This window comes from Rhipicephalus microplus, chromosome 10 (assembly GCF_043290135.1).
Source record: "Rhipicephalus microplus isolate Deutch F79 chromosome 10, USDA_Rmic, whole genome shotgun sequence".
NCBI lineage: Eukaryota > Metazoa > Arthropoda > Arachnida > Ixodida > Ixodidae > Rhipicephalus > Rhipicephalus microplus.
Window position 1 is genome coordinate 8,133,578 of NC_134709.1, and position 13,905 is coordinate 8,147,482.

At 46.5% G+C, this 13,905-nt stretch overlaps 2 protein-coding genes across 3 annotated transcripts in view; one reads left to right on the plus strand and one right to left on the minus strand.

Annotated features, from left to right (window-relative positions):
• The window catches only part of LOC119180610 (membrane-associated tyrosine- and threonine-specific cdc2-inhibitory kinase), a 41,004-nt gene extending 30,128 nt beyond the window's left edge, over positions 1-10,876 (minus strand). Inside the window, exons 1-2 of one of the 2 annotated variants that reach the window (XM_037431723.2) lie at positions 10,640-10,874; positions 293-416 (exon numbers count right to left, since the gene is read on the minus strand). In XM_037431723.2, coding sequence (XP_037287620.2) covers positions 293-416; positions 10,640-10,705 — 190 coding nt within the window. In that variant the 5' untranslated portion in view covers positions 10,706-10,874. Of the gene's footprint in view, positions 1-292; positions 417-10,639 lie in introns of both variants that reach the window. The other variant, XM_075874980.1, reaches the window with a different exon arrangement.
• A 260-nt stretch (positions 10,877-11,136) lies between these two features.
• On the plus strand, positions 11,137-13,324 carry PIG-V (phosphatidylinositol glycan anchor biosynthesis class V). Its single transcript, XM_037431754.2, has 2 exons — positions 11,137-11,294; positions 11,964-13,324. Exons 1-2 carry the CDS (start codon positions 11,235-11,237, stop codon positions 13,188-13,190), a joined length of 1,287 nt encoding a protein of 428 aa, XP_037287651.2. The 5' UTR covers positions 11,137-11,234; the 3' UTR covers positions 13,191-13,324.
• Positions 13,325-13,905: the final 581 nt, after the last annotated feature.

Genomic DNA, 13,905 nt, shown 5'->3' on the forward strand with positions numbered 1-13,905 from the left:
TACCTTTTATGTTTGGCAAGCTGTCTACTGAGTGAACTGTTTTTCTACCAAGCTGGGTACTGTTGCTGAAGAGACACAAAAAGCTTCCAGAACACATAAATCACTGTGGATTTTCGGGTGAGTTGGTTAAATACACGAAAAGGCGTTGCAGTGCTAGCAGATGCTGATGAGGAAAACTAGTGGGGCCCGGTTCTCGTCCCGTTGAGTCTTGCTCGTCTGTGCCATATAGCCAGGACAAAACCACATCTGCAGCTCCATGCATAACAGTTCACAAACAAGGCTCAAAGGATACAGGATTCCGAACCACTAAAGCTGACCGACTGAGCGTGCCGAGGTAGGTCCAAAAAATAGCTTGTTCTGTTCACAGATGACACTGGCGGCGGTCGTAGCTGCTGTCTTCGTCGAGCTTGGCTCTCCTGTAGGGAGTTTCGACAAAAAAGAGAGCAGGTGAACTACTTTAAAATCTTAAGAAAGAGCTCCTTCTCTAGGAAGTGCCCCCTCCATTTTTTTGGGGAAAGGGGGGGGATTTGAAATGCACCCTCCTTCAATTTCCACCATTTCATTGTTTTTATTCATCAAATGAGGATTAATAAAAACAGTGAATACATGCTTTTTCAATGAATCACTTAATTAGAAGCATAGTTGTACATATTGTTACGGTGCGATGGATGCCTTTATTTACAGGAGATGATCAATGCGAGAGTCCAGGGATCTGGCCGATCACCGCTCGTGCCAACCTCGTTCTCCTCTTCTTCCACGCGCATCCTCAGTATCGTAGCAATTCCCCCTTTGCAGACGATGCCCACCGGGCGAGTTAGGCTTCGTTGCGATGATGATAGCGTTTTAAACGGGCAACATGAACGATGTTGGTCTTGCTTGAGCGGCGGCCAGTTGACAACAGCTGAGATATCACGTACGTGACATCACTTAGACGTTCCAAGACAACAAACGGACCGGTGTAGTTGGCCAGAAACTTTTGGCAGAGGCCGCGCTTGCGAAGCGGCGTCCAAAGCCACACCAAATCCCCTTTCTCAAACCATACGTGCCGGTGACTTCTGTCGTAACGGTTTTTGGAGCGTTTCTGTGAGACGAAAGTTCGAAGACAGGCGATGCGCCGGGCCTCTTCTGCGCGGCAAATGGTTTCGGCGAGAGTAGGTTGATCAGTCTCGGAAAAAGGAAGAATAGTGTCAAGAGCTGTGCGGGGTTGGCGTGCGTAGAGCAGATAAAATGGACTGTATCTCGTTGTTTCGTGCTGTGCAGTGTTGTAGGCGAAAGTTATAAATGGCAAAATCGCGTCCCATGTTTTGTGTCCAGAATCAACATACAAGGAAATCATGTTGACGAGAGTCCTATTTGTTCGTTCCGTCAAACCATTAGCCTGCGGGTGATACGGGGTAGTGTGACGAAAATGGCATGAAGCAAGACGAAGGAGGTCTTCAACTACATCGGCAACAAATTGCCGCCCGCGATCACTGATGATGACACGGGGGGATCCATGGCGTAATATAACGTGTGACAGCATGAACTGTGAAACTTGAGTGGCCGTTGCCGCAGGAATCGCCGCAGTTTCGGCGTAACGTGTGAGGTGGTCAACGCCCACAATAATCCATCGGTTTCCGTTCGTTGATCGCGGAAAAGGGCCGAGCAGGTCGACACCTACGACGTCAAATGGTGAACTCGGGGGTGCTATGGGATGAAGTAGTCCGGCTGGCGGAGTTGTAGGACGCTTGTGGCGTTGACATTGCTCACAGCTCGCAACGTATGCAGTCACACTTTTACGCATCTTCGGCCAGAAGAAGCGTTCTTGCGTGCGATAAAATGTCCTAGAAAAACCTATATGGCCAGATGTTGGGTCGTCGTGCATTGCTCGAAGTACGTGTTGTCGAAGACTTGTAGGCACAACTAGAAGTAGGCGAGGGCCTACGCCGGAATAATTCTTTTTGTAAAGAACGCCATCCTTTACGACGAAACCACATTGACCGTTCGTTCCGGAAATAAAGAAAGAAGCGAGACTGTTGTCATTGCGTTGCTCTGCTCGAAAAGTTGTTAGGTCGGGGAACGGAGTATCCACTACAGCCAAATATTCATCAAAGTTGTCAGCGTCACACTCGGTTGTCGGAAGGGGAAGTCGTGAAAGGCAATCAGCGTCGGCATGACGACGACCGCTCTTGTAGCAGACCTCAAAGTCGTGTTCTTGCAATCGTAATGCCCAACGAGCAAGACGACCAGATGGGTCCCGTAGTCCAGTGAGCCAACATAAAGAATGGTGGTCCGTGACCATCGAGAATCGGCGTCCATAGATATAAGGGCGAAACTTGTGCACGGCGAATATGACCGCGAGACATTCCTGCTCTGTCACAGTATAGTTTCGCTCCGGCTTACTTAAACAGCGACTGGCATAGGCAACGACGTGTTCAGCAGCTCCATGGCGTTGTACCAAGACGGCGCCAATACCTACACCACTGGCGTCGGTATGAACTTCTGTGGCAGCAGATGGGTCATAGTGGCGAAGTACGGGCCCTGACGTAAGAGCAAACTTGAGTTGCGAAAAAGACGACTCGCATTCCGCTGACCACCGAAAAGGTGCGTTTTTGTTGAGTAGGGACGTCAAAGGGTAAGCGAGGTCGGCGAACCTGGGCACGAAGCGACGGAAGTACGAGCATAGGCCCAAAAAGCTTCGCAACTCTCGTACCGACTGAGGTTGTTTGAAGCTGCTGACTGCTGCGACTTTCTGGGGATCGGGTCGAACGCCATGCTTGTCCACCAGGTGACCGAGAACGAGAGTCTCACGGCTGCCAAAGTGACACTTCTTAGAGTTCAGGGTGAGCTTAGCTCTCTCAAGGCAGGTGAGAACAATGTCTAGACGATGGTTGTGTTCATCGAATGTACGGCCAAATATTATAATGTCATCCAGGTAGCAAAGACAAACTTCCCACTTTAGTCCACGTAACACAGAGTCCAAGAAGCGCTCAAACGTGGCTGGAGCGTTGCATAGGCCAAACGGCATTACACTGAATTCAAATAGACCATCTGGGGTTATGAAGGCCGTTTTCTCTTTGTCATTCGGGTGCATGGGTATTTGCCAATAACCAGATCTCAAATCCACGGATGAGAAGTACGATGCCGAATGTAAACAATCGATGACATCATCAATCCTGGGAAGCGGGTAGACATCCTTTTTAGTAACAGAGTTGAGCCTTCTGTAATCCACGCAGAATCGCCATGTACCATCTTTTTTTCGGACAAGAATCACAGGGGCAGCCCAAGGACTACACGACTCTTGGATAACCCTTTTTTTTAACATCTCTTCTACCTGTTGAGTAATGACCTTGCGCTCCGCAGATGAGACACGGTATGGTTTCTGTCGGATAGGGTGAGCGGATCCTGTGTCAATCCCATGGCGAGTACGCCACTCGGGTACACTTATTTGCTCTTCTTTCTGCGCAAAGTCAAATATAGTAGCGTGCTTCGCAAGGACTTCGACCAAAGCTTGACGTTTTTCTGCTGATAGCGACTTGTTTACCATACTCAGAAAGTTGGCTTCTGTATGGTACGTTGCACAAATAGGATCTACTCTCTCGTCACTTAAAGATGCAATGAAACTGGTCGCATTTTGCTCGAAGCGGGCGAGTCGCATTCCGCCGGGTAGCATAACAGGTTCATTTGAATAGTTCGACACCCATAAGGCCGATCGCTTATCACTGATCGACAGAACACAATGTGGAATGAGCACATTTTTCTTGGCGCAATGAAGAGGAATGGGCTCCACAAGAACATCAAACTTTCCGGCGTCCGAGGCAGAGGCGTCAACGCGTACGGTCTTCATCGAGTTGGGCGGCAAGACAACATCCTCAATGACAGTGATAGATCCTTGACAGCACCTAGGATCGTCAGTAAATGCCGATAGCATAATCTCGCCAGCACCGCAATCTACAGGAGCCCCGCACTCGCGTAGAAAATCGATGCCCAAGATGATGTCATGGGTGGAGCTGGTCAGGACGGCGAATTCAGCCTCGAAGACTTTGTCACCCAAAGTGACACTAACAACACACACACCGATCGGACACAATGTCTCCCCGCTCACTGCACGAAATGATGCACAACTGTCCCAGCGAAACATCACTTTATGTCCTAGCCGCAATTTGAAGTTAAGACTCATCACTGAAACAGCTGCTCCAGTATCTATCAAAGCCATCGTAGGAAGTCCATCAATAAGCACGGGGACCCTATTTTGAGTCATAAAAACGGGTGGAGGCATAGGCGGATGTAGTGACAAATGTTCGGCGACCTCACCTCCATTGGCCGCACCACCTAGTTTCCCGGAGGCGGGGAGGTGACGCGTCGACCAGGAGATGGGGAACGGAACCGGCGTGTTGTGGGGGGGCGTCAAGCTTCGCACGGAGGAAGGCGAGTCGTTGCGTAAATTCTGGTGGAAATTGCGTCCTGCATGTGTATCACTGTGGGTGTTTGCTGGAAGCCGTCCCCAACGTACGCGTCCCGCATTGAACGCATACCACCGCGCCAGCGGTTTTGTCGAGAAGAAGGTGATGGTCCCTCGTAGTAGCGTTGCTGGGGGCGACGCCTTTGACCACAGAATCGAGCCACATGTCCACGGAAACCGCAGTTATAGCACACAGGGGCCTCACGCACGTCGCCAAACCTTCCACGAGGCGCCATGTGCCCATGATCGTCCCACGAAGACACCATTGTAGGTGGTTGGCGGGAGGCGTTCTGGAAACCACGGCGATGATGTAAGTTGTCGGTTGGGGGCGCTGGTGCTCTTGATTGGGGCACATCATATAGCGTGGCATCAACGGCAGCACACATTGCGTCGTATGGCGGGGAGGTGTTGATAGCAGGTGCTCTCGGCGGGTTGACAGCATCACGTCGTCCAAGTTCTTCGCGTACGATTTGCCTGATAATTGAGGCAAGATCACAGGGGGATGTTGGAGGGACGTCGACACTTGCAACGGTGGTGACGTTGGCAAGTCTACCAAATTTGGGAGTGATGCGCCTAGCCTTCAGTGTCTCAAACGTGCGGCAGTGTTGTATTACGTCCGCTACAGACGCCAAGGTGTCCTTGCCGATGAGGAAATTGTAGACATCCTCAGCAACCCCTTTGAGAAGATGCCCTACCTTGTCATCTTCTTTCATGCGTGGGTCTACAGACTTGCACAATTTCAGGATCTCTTCGATGTACGTTGTGCATGTTTCACCGGGGACTTGAGCACGCTGCATCAAAGTTTGCTCAGCGCGCTTCTTCTTCATCAATGGGTCCCCGAAGCAGCTCGCTATTTCTTTCTCAAACGCTTCCCAGGTCATTATTGTTTCTTCGTGGTTTTCAAACCACACCAACGCCGTCCCTTGAAGAAACAATCCGACGTTGGACAACCGGGAGGCCGCATCCCAACAGTTGTATTTACTCACACGGTTGAAGTGTTTCAGCCATTCGTCGACGTCTCCTCTGACCCTCCCTGAGAAGCTTCGTGGTACCATGTGCCGGGGCCACGCAGCGCCAGACGAAGAGTGCGTGGTGTCGCCGTCAGCAATCGGATCCATAGAGAGCGGTGGTAGACCAGCCAGTCGGCGGCTTCGGCGTAGTTCTTGAGGTAGCGCTTCCGTGATCGTTGGCCTTGGATCGCTCCGCTGTACCCAGCACCTCCACCAATCTTGTTACGGTGCGATGGATGCCTTTATTTACAGGAGATGATCAATGCGAGAGTCCAGGGATCTGGCCGATCACCGCTCGTGCCAACCTCGTTCTCCTCTTCTTCCACGCGCATCCTCAGTATCGTAGCAATATATTTGCATGTTGCAAAACATACTTTTTTGTATAGCCCCGCCACGGTGGTCTAGTGGCTAAGGTACTCGGCTGCTGACCCACAGGGCGCGGGTTCGAATCCCGGCTGCGGCGGCTGCATTTCCGATGGAGGCAGAAATGTTGTAGGCCCGTGTGCTCAGATTTGGGTGCACGTTAAAGAACCCCAGGTGGTCTAAATTTCCGGAGCCCTCCACTACGGCGTCTCTCATAATCATAGAGTGGTTTTGGGACGTTAAACCCCAGATATCAATCAATCAATATGCCATGTATTAGAAGAGATGTCTTCTAAGATCAAAGCTGCAAAGTGTTGGTAGATTGTTGGGGCACTCCTTTGCAGCACAAACTCGACGCAAGGAGAAAGGAATAAAGACACACACTACGCCTTGCCTTCATGCCTTTGTTCCTCTGTCCTTGTGTCGAGTTTGTGCTGCAAATGAGCGCGTTCTAAGAGATGCCTTTTAAGAGATGCTATCTATTCTCTGAAAAATAAAAAAAAATGTTAAGAAATAAAGTGTAGCAAGTCCTACCTACAAGACCTACAAGTGAAAGACAAAAGACAATCAAAGCAGCGCTATTTTTACTTCTCCAAGACTAACCTCTTAGAAAAAGAGAAAGAAGGAATGAAAAGTGGACTAATTATAACACCCTATTTTGGAGCACAGCAGTTGAGCAGTTCCATTGAAAATCGCGATTCCTTGTAATGGAATACACTAAAACAGAGCCCAGATATGGCTTCCTTTTCTGCAGAGTTGCCAGCAACATCTTGATTGAATTATTACACAGTGCTCTATTTTTTCAGATGCTTTTAGGAAAGTGGTGCACAATGACTAGTTTATAGGGCTGCCAACTTTAGCCTAAAAAAGAGGCACTACAAGGGTGGCGGTAATTACGAGACACTCAGGCAAGAACAGTAGATGCCATGTTGAGTCTCTGGCATGCAGTACCATAGAAAGTAATATAGCTTTCCTTGAGAGAAGTAAACTTGATGTACATGTTGATAAACAACACGAGATAACCTAGGCTGACTGTGGTATAAAAATACCCATGATTGGAGTGACACTTGTACTAAAGGTAAGCAGGCTTTTTGTTAATGTCCGAAATGTGCTGAACTGAAAAGGAACCACATACTCTGTTCATAGAAAGCTGTTATTTGAGTGAATACATAGGCCAGTAAATTGCCACAAAAATATTTGATATTAATATAAGCATGCACACACAATAATATGCTGTATTCTAACACACGCTACACTTGAAGAGAATCAAAAGGAGGCTGACTAATAGCACGACTGTTTTTTTGGCGGCTGAAGATAGATCAGCCTGACGACCCTCACTGCAGGACAAAGGCTTGACTACACCCACTTCAAGACAAAGGTGTCTCTCACATTCCACCAATCAACCCAGTCTTGTGCTTTCTGCTGCCCTGTTGCACCTGCAGACTTTTAAATATCATCTGCCCACCCAGCATTCCTTCTCCCCCTCATGCCTTTTCTAGGAATCCAGTCAGTTACCCTTAAGAAAAAATATGAGCCGAAAAAAAAATGCAAGTTTTTCCAGAATTACATATTATTCGTTTTTATTTGCTTTGACAAGTTTAGTTCCTCTACTTTTACAACAAAAAACTGAAGATCGTAATTAATCTCGAAGTATGTTAAAATGTATATATATATATATATATATATATATATATATATATATATATATATATATATATATATATAAGTACTTTGAGCACACCTACACATTGTACAGGATGTGGAAGTAGTTGGCAAGATCCGATGCAGCGAGACCATGCAGGTCTCAATTTCCCCTAGACATGAAGGAACGGCAGAAACTGATATGCGAGAAGCAAATTAATGAGCTGGCGCTGAGAAAGAAAGTACAGAAATTCAGAGTTTCAATTTAGAATACACACGGATTTACCCAAGGACCCCAATGTTAGCATTGAAGCAATGAATAATAATCTGACTAGAATCATTAACGAGTGTACAGCAAAAATTGGGGGTATGGTCATTCGACGCGACACTGGCAAGCTATCCCGAGAGACGAAAAACATCATTAAATGTCAAACCATGAACGCCTCAAATGCAACAGACAAAATAGAGCTGGCAGAGCTTTGAAAGTCAATAAGCTAAAAGTGGCCGACATAAAGAAGCAAAACACTGAGAAAATTTAGCGTGCTGTAAAGATCAGAAGATGCCTAAAAGCTGTGAAGACAAAACTGTGCATAGCCAAAAATTGGATGTGTGCATTAACCCCTAGCGGTCCAAAAATTTTACCCACTTTCCGGCTCTACTGGTCCGAAACTACTAGCCACTTTCTGGCGCCGCGAAGAAAAACACAAACTGTCGAAGAAAAAGTCACGAGATGTTTGTTTTTGTTACTGCATTCTGCAGGAAACTCTTTTACTGATGTTTGGGCAGCGTATGATACTCCTCAAAGCATTCTCCTGGGTGCACATCAGGGTTGTTACTGCGGATTTTGCAGAAAAACAGAGGTGTCTCCACCTCCCTCGTTGTCACATCTGCTGAACCACTGTCTGATAGAGGCAAGTACTCTCTTCCTCGCTAAAGTCATCCTCTCTTTCACTAAAAGCACCACTGTAAATTGCATGTAGTGAAAATGTGGCCACACTTTTCAGTGAATCGCGTGCAATTGCATACGCTCTAGGCTCTGTGCTAAATATAGTGCTGCACCATAGTGTAAAAAAAAAAGTAAACCCCAACAAATTAAGCTTGCTCATTCCTCAAGAGATGGCACGTCATGTTTTTAAAAATGCATACGACTTTCAGTGAGAAAATTACGAAATTTAAACCGCGAACACCCATGTCGGATAGTGCCCAACAGCCGACCGCTAAGGCCGTGTTGCAATGTCAGGCGCCCGACAACAGACCACAAAAGGTTAAGGGATGAGGAAGGCTAGCTAAGATAATTGAGGTAGTAGAGGAATTCTAAAGAGATCAGTACAGCAGCCAAGACAATCAAGATGATAATGTAAGAAGCAGTAATAACCCAGATGAATCAGACATGCCACCCGTAATGACTGGTGAATTAAAGGAAGCCCTAGAGGGAATGCAAAGAGGCAAAGCTGCTGGTGAAGATCAGGTAACAATAGACAGCAGAGAGATTGTGTTAAAAAAACTGGCCACCCTGTATATGAAGTGTCTCTTAATGGAAAGGGTACCAGAATCTTGGAAGGATGCAAACACCATCTTAATCCATAAAAAAGGGGACATTAAGGATTTGAAAAAATTAGAGGCCAATCAGCTTATTGTCTGTTCTCTACAAACTATTTACAAAAGCAATTGCTAATAGAATCATGGCGACATTGGAGTTCAATTTACCAAAAAACCAAGCAGGATTTTGTACAGGCTACTTAACAATTGATCATATTAATACTTTAAACGAGACAATAGAGAAATGTGCAGAGTACAATAATGACAAGGCTTTTGATACGCTGGAGAAATCAGCAGTCATGCAGGCACTGTGGAATCAGGGAATCGACGTAGCCTATATAAACATACTGGAAGAAATGAAAACTAGTTTTACGTGAACTGGCACTTATAAAATGACCATAACAGGCAACTAAAAATGCTTCCAAGCGACTGAAATTAAATTTAAAAACAAAATGTAAATATGGTCGTAGGTCGACAGAACTCATGGAGCTCACTCATGAAATATATTGTGCGTTTAGGACTCACTCGTACTCAGAGTCACGAAAATTTTCTTCAGCGGGACTTGCTCGGACTAAAAGTCACCAAAACATTTGTCTGAGTGAGTCGAGTCACGAGTCTGTCAGCCTGAAATTAGCTTTTTCGACCGTGGTGTCAATGCTTTTTAACACCAATATCTCACGCAATCTGTGCTCTTCTTGGCGTTGTTTGATATATTATCGTATACAACGAGTTCTGAGTGCTTCCAAACTAGTGCGGTAATTTTTCTTGTAGGAGATGACATCATAAAATAAAATAACCAAGAAATTGCCTGGAAGATTTGGTGGGAAGAGATTTAGACACTTCCCTACGTAACTCATGCCTCTGATTAATAAATATAGAAACGATGTACGAACGTCACTGCTTTGAATACCTGTAAGTAGACGTGAGTATAAACGTGAATCCATGTAAGGCTGATAGCAATGCTGAAGATAAGTAGATAGCACCTTAGGTCAGTAAAATAAAGTTACTCACTCAGACTCACTCAAGAAATATATTCGGACTCAGACTCACACTCACAGACGGCTCAATCCGAGTTTGAGTGAGCTCGCCGACCTATAAACATCGGGTTGTGTGCTCGAGCCATATTTTTTTACGGATTTTCTCGTTCCAAGCAGTTGTCCCACAGCGTCGGTTTCACCACCGGCAAGTAAAGACGGTCGCCGCCCCCCTGAAGATTTTTTTTTTGCTTGATCTTGTTGTGCATACATACTAAAAAAAAGTTGAAGCACAACACAATAAAGGAGAGTACAATGAAGTCAAAGAGGCGAAATGACGCTAGTTCACAGCTTAGACAAATATGATTGCACCAATGGCAAAGTTCGTTTCAGAAACCTGTCAAGCAGAAGTGCACACAGCAGGTCGGCGTTTCTTAGCGCATGAACCAACTACGTGTGACATCTTGTACTGCATTCGTCAGTGTTGCCGTGCTTAAAGCGACTAAGCTGAATTTACCGAAAAAAAAAAAAAATCGCCGTGCATGAGGGTCGACACAGATTCGACACTTGCACGAGCAATAGAAGTGCGGCTGCGAGACGTTGTAGGCCGACAATTAGATTATGCGCGTGAGATCGAAGGAGCTGAGAATACAAATAATGACACTGCATACCTTTTTCGTTAACAGCGGCCGCGAGTCATCGAAATGCACAGGATCCGGTGTCGGCAAATCACTCATTGCAACGCTCAGGCTGCCACGACGCTGAAACGCCGTACGACTACGCTATGCAGCAGAAATCGAAGAAGTGGAGCCTACAAGCTTCACTGCGCGTGTGGTCTCAGTTCGAACGTTCGTCCACATGCTCACACACTCGTTCATATAAGCAGACCTTGGAAACTACGGTTTACGGTCTACGAGCTCAGTGGCTGTGGCGCGATCATCAATAGGCTGCAATTGGATTGGTACAAGCATACTGGGTGAGAAAATGTCTGCCGCGATAAACGGAGGTCAGTGCCATAAACAGCATATATGACTTCACAAATTATTTGCGCAATTTTTTTCATTGTGTTTTTTAGGTACTATAAAATTTATGATGTTTTTTAGTTTGTCAATTGAGCCTCTAAAGAATGTTCATATCCAAATCGAGGCGCTTGGAAAGCTGTTGGTTGGTGGGCTTGGGCTGCCAGAAAGTTGCTGGTGACGTTCCTAAGCGCGGTGTTTGTAAACACCGTGTAAAAAGCAATGCTGCACTTTTGAATTGCGGAAAATGAATTCCAGCGTAGTCGTGCTCGCGCTTTTCTCTCGTTTCGTGATGTTTCTTCTTCAGGTAGGTTTCGCCTTGTCTTCGGATCGCAAAATCGACAATCGTGTTCTGAAAGAATGCGCGAGTGAGACCTCGCTAAACGCTTTTTAGTGGCGTTTTAGAGCCACGCGGGAGCTAGACGACCGACTTAAGACTGTGAATTGCAAAATAACCAGTTTACTTCGGTTCGGGCTTCTTTTTGAAGCAAAAGGTAGCATTCATGCTGTGTTGGCTGTTCCAAGTTTGCAGATGCACATGTACGTTTTCATTGATTGGACAATCGGCTTTATCATCAGAAATCAGCGCAGACATGGGGGAGGGCACGAAAGTAAACAGAGAGAAGAGGTGCCTCTCATCGCTGGTCTGATTGTTGAGGATGCGCCACCAGCTAGCCCAGTCACACACGAACTTCGCTTCTATCGTCGGCAGACATTTTTCGTTCAGGCATTTTCCGCCAAGTACCGAAGAAGGTTGTGTTTAACGAAGATAAAACGAGCCTTTACATTCCACTCGTTTCATTTGTTTTAACACAGGTTATACAAGCTCACCAAGATATTTCTTTGTGGCGTCCAGAGTACCATCTATTGCGACAGTTCGCGCGTGCGATTGACGTTTCGCTTTGGCTAGCGTTATAAATTTCGCGCCACAAAAACAAGCAAATTAAACGACGCGTCCTCTTCTTAATCTTACTAGATTGCCTTCAACTGGGCCGTGCCTGACCACAACGCGGACGCTTTCCGGTCGCCCTGGCCTCTGAGCCGGGACCTGGGGGACCGCCTCGTCTCGTGGCTCTTCGGCGGCCTGACGCGCTGGGACAGTCAGTACTTCTTGCATATCGCCGAGCACGGCTACACGTACGAGCAGACGCTGGCTTTTTTCCCGCTGTACCCGTGGCTCGTCCGCCAGACCGCCGACGGCCTAGTCGACCCTCTCACCAATGCCTGTCTGTCACGCCACAGCGTGCTCGTCCTCAGCGGCGCTCTCGTTAACGTCTCATTCTTTGCCGTCGCCGCCGTGGCGCTGCACCGCCTGACCCATCAGCTCTTCTCCAAGGAACACGCCGACGAGGCAGTCCTCTTGTTCTGTTTCAACCCAGCGTCCATCTTTTTCAGCGCCTGTTATAGCGAATCCGTGTTCGCAGCCATCAGCTTCTTGGGCATGCTGTTGCTCGAGCAGAACAGGCCGAATCTGGCGACGTTTTTCTTCTGCCTGGGCGGCCTTGTTCGGTCTAACGGGTTCCTGTCTGCCGGATTCCTGCTGTATTCTGGTTTAGTCTGTGGCTTGACACCAGTTAGATCCGTGTTCCGGGCATCATTCTGTATCCTGCCATTCCTTCTGTTCCAATGTTACGCATGGTCACTGTTTTGCATACCTGACTACTCTCAGCGATTCTCTCATGCAGTGCTGAATCAGGCAGCTGAGTCGGGGTTCCGGCTGGCCGGGCGTAATGCTTCCAAGTGGTGTTCGAATCTTCTCCCTTTCTCCTATGGATACATCCAGTCACACTACTGGGATGTCGGTTTTCTAATGTATTATCACCTGAAGCAGATGCCCAATTTCATTCTTGCATTGCCGGTCGTCATAGCCATCCTACATTCCTCGGTCTCTGCTCTAAAACGATGCAGTGACAGCCGACACATTCCATATCTTTTGCATGTTGTTGGTTTCCTTATGATCACAGTTCTCTTTGCAAATGTTCAAGTGGTGACACGGCTGATTGCTGCCTCAAGCCCAGTGTTGTATTGGACGACATTTCTCGGTTCCAACCAAGTTGAGAAAAAGTCTCGCTCTGTTGTCTGGGCAGACGTTGCAGTGAACTTGTGGCAGAGTGATATCCATTCTAAGCGCATTGTCACCTATTTTTTGGGTTATGCAGTATTGGGAACGGCCTTGCATGTCAATTTTTTACCATGGACGTAACTAAGTTAATTTGTATCACCCGCCAAGAATTGGGATAACTTTTATGTCAAGATATGTTTATATCCAAAATGCCAAAAATTGCATCTTCATGTGCTTTTGTGTGGCTAGTCCTATGTGACATTTCATTATTTAGGGCTCCGTCTTTTCATAGTTTATTATTCTTCAAGTTAGCAGTGTGTTTTTGTGAAGTTTGTATTGTGGCAGAAATTTGGTGTTTAGCAAAGCTTATTTCTCTTAAGTACCTAATTCTCCAAAATTTGGAGTGTAATTTTTCATTATTTTCAATACTCCACTATCCTAAATAGAATTATGTCTGAACATGAAAACATCAGAACTCAAGAAGTGTACTTTAGTTGTCTGAAAGGTTTGAATGTGCACACACACAAGCACAAATATGTGAATGAAGAACACCTATGCTTGTGTGTATTACAACCTTGAAGCTTGTTATCATAGAACGCATATTTGACGAGGTCTCTGTATTTGGTGTCACTATGTGCATTTCCATTGCCGTCTCTTGCTCCGTGTTAGATAAGCCCTTTGTTAAATGTGCGTGGGTGCGATCTGCAAGGTACGGTTTACGTGAGGTAAAGTTTATATCGGCCAAAACAATGACTGTATCGGTGACCGCTTAGAGCATGTTCTTTAAAGAACTGGACAAGGTCATATTGGCCAATAAATTCTGAACATTTTGCCTGTGAAAGTTAACCGGATCTTT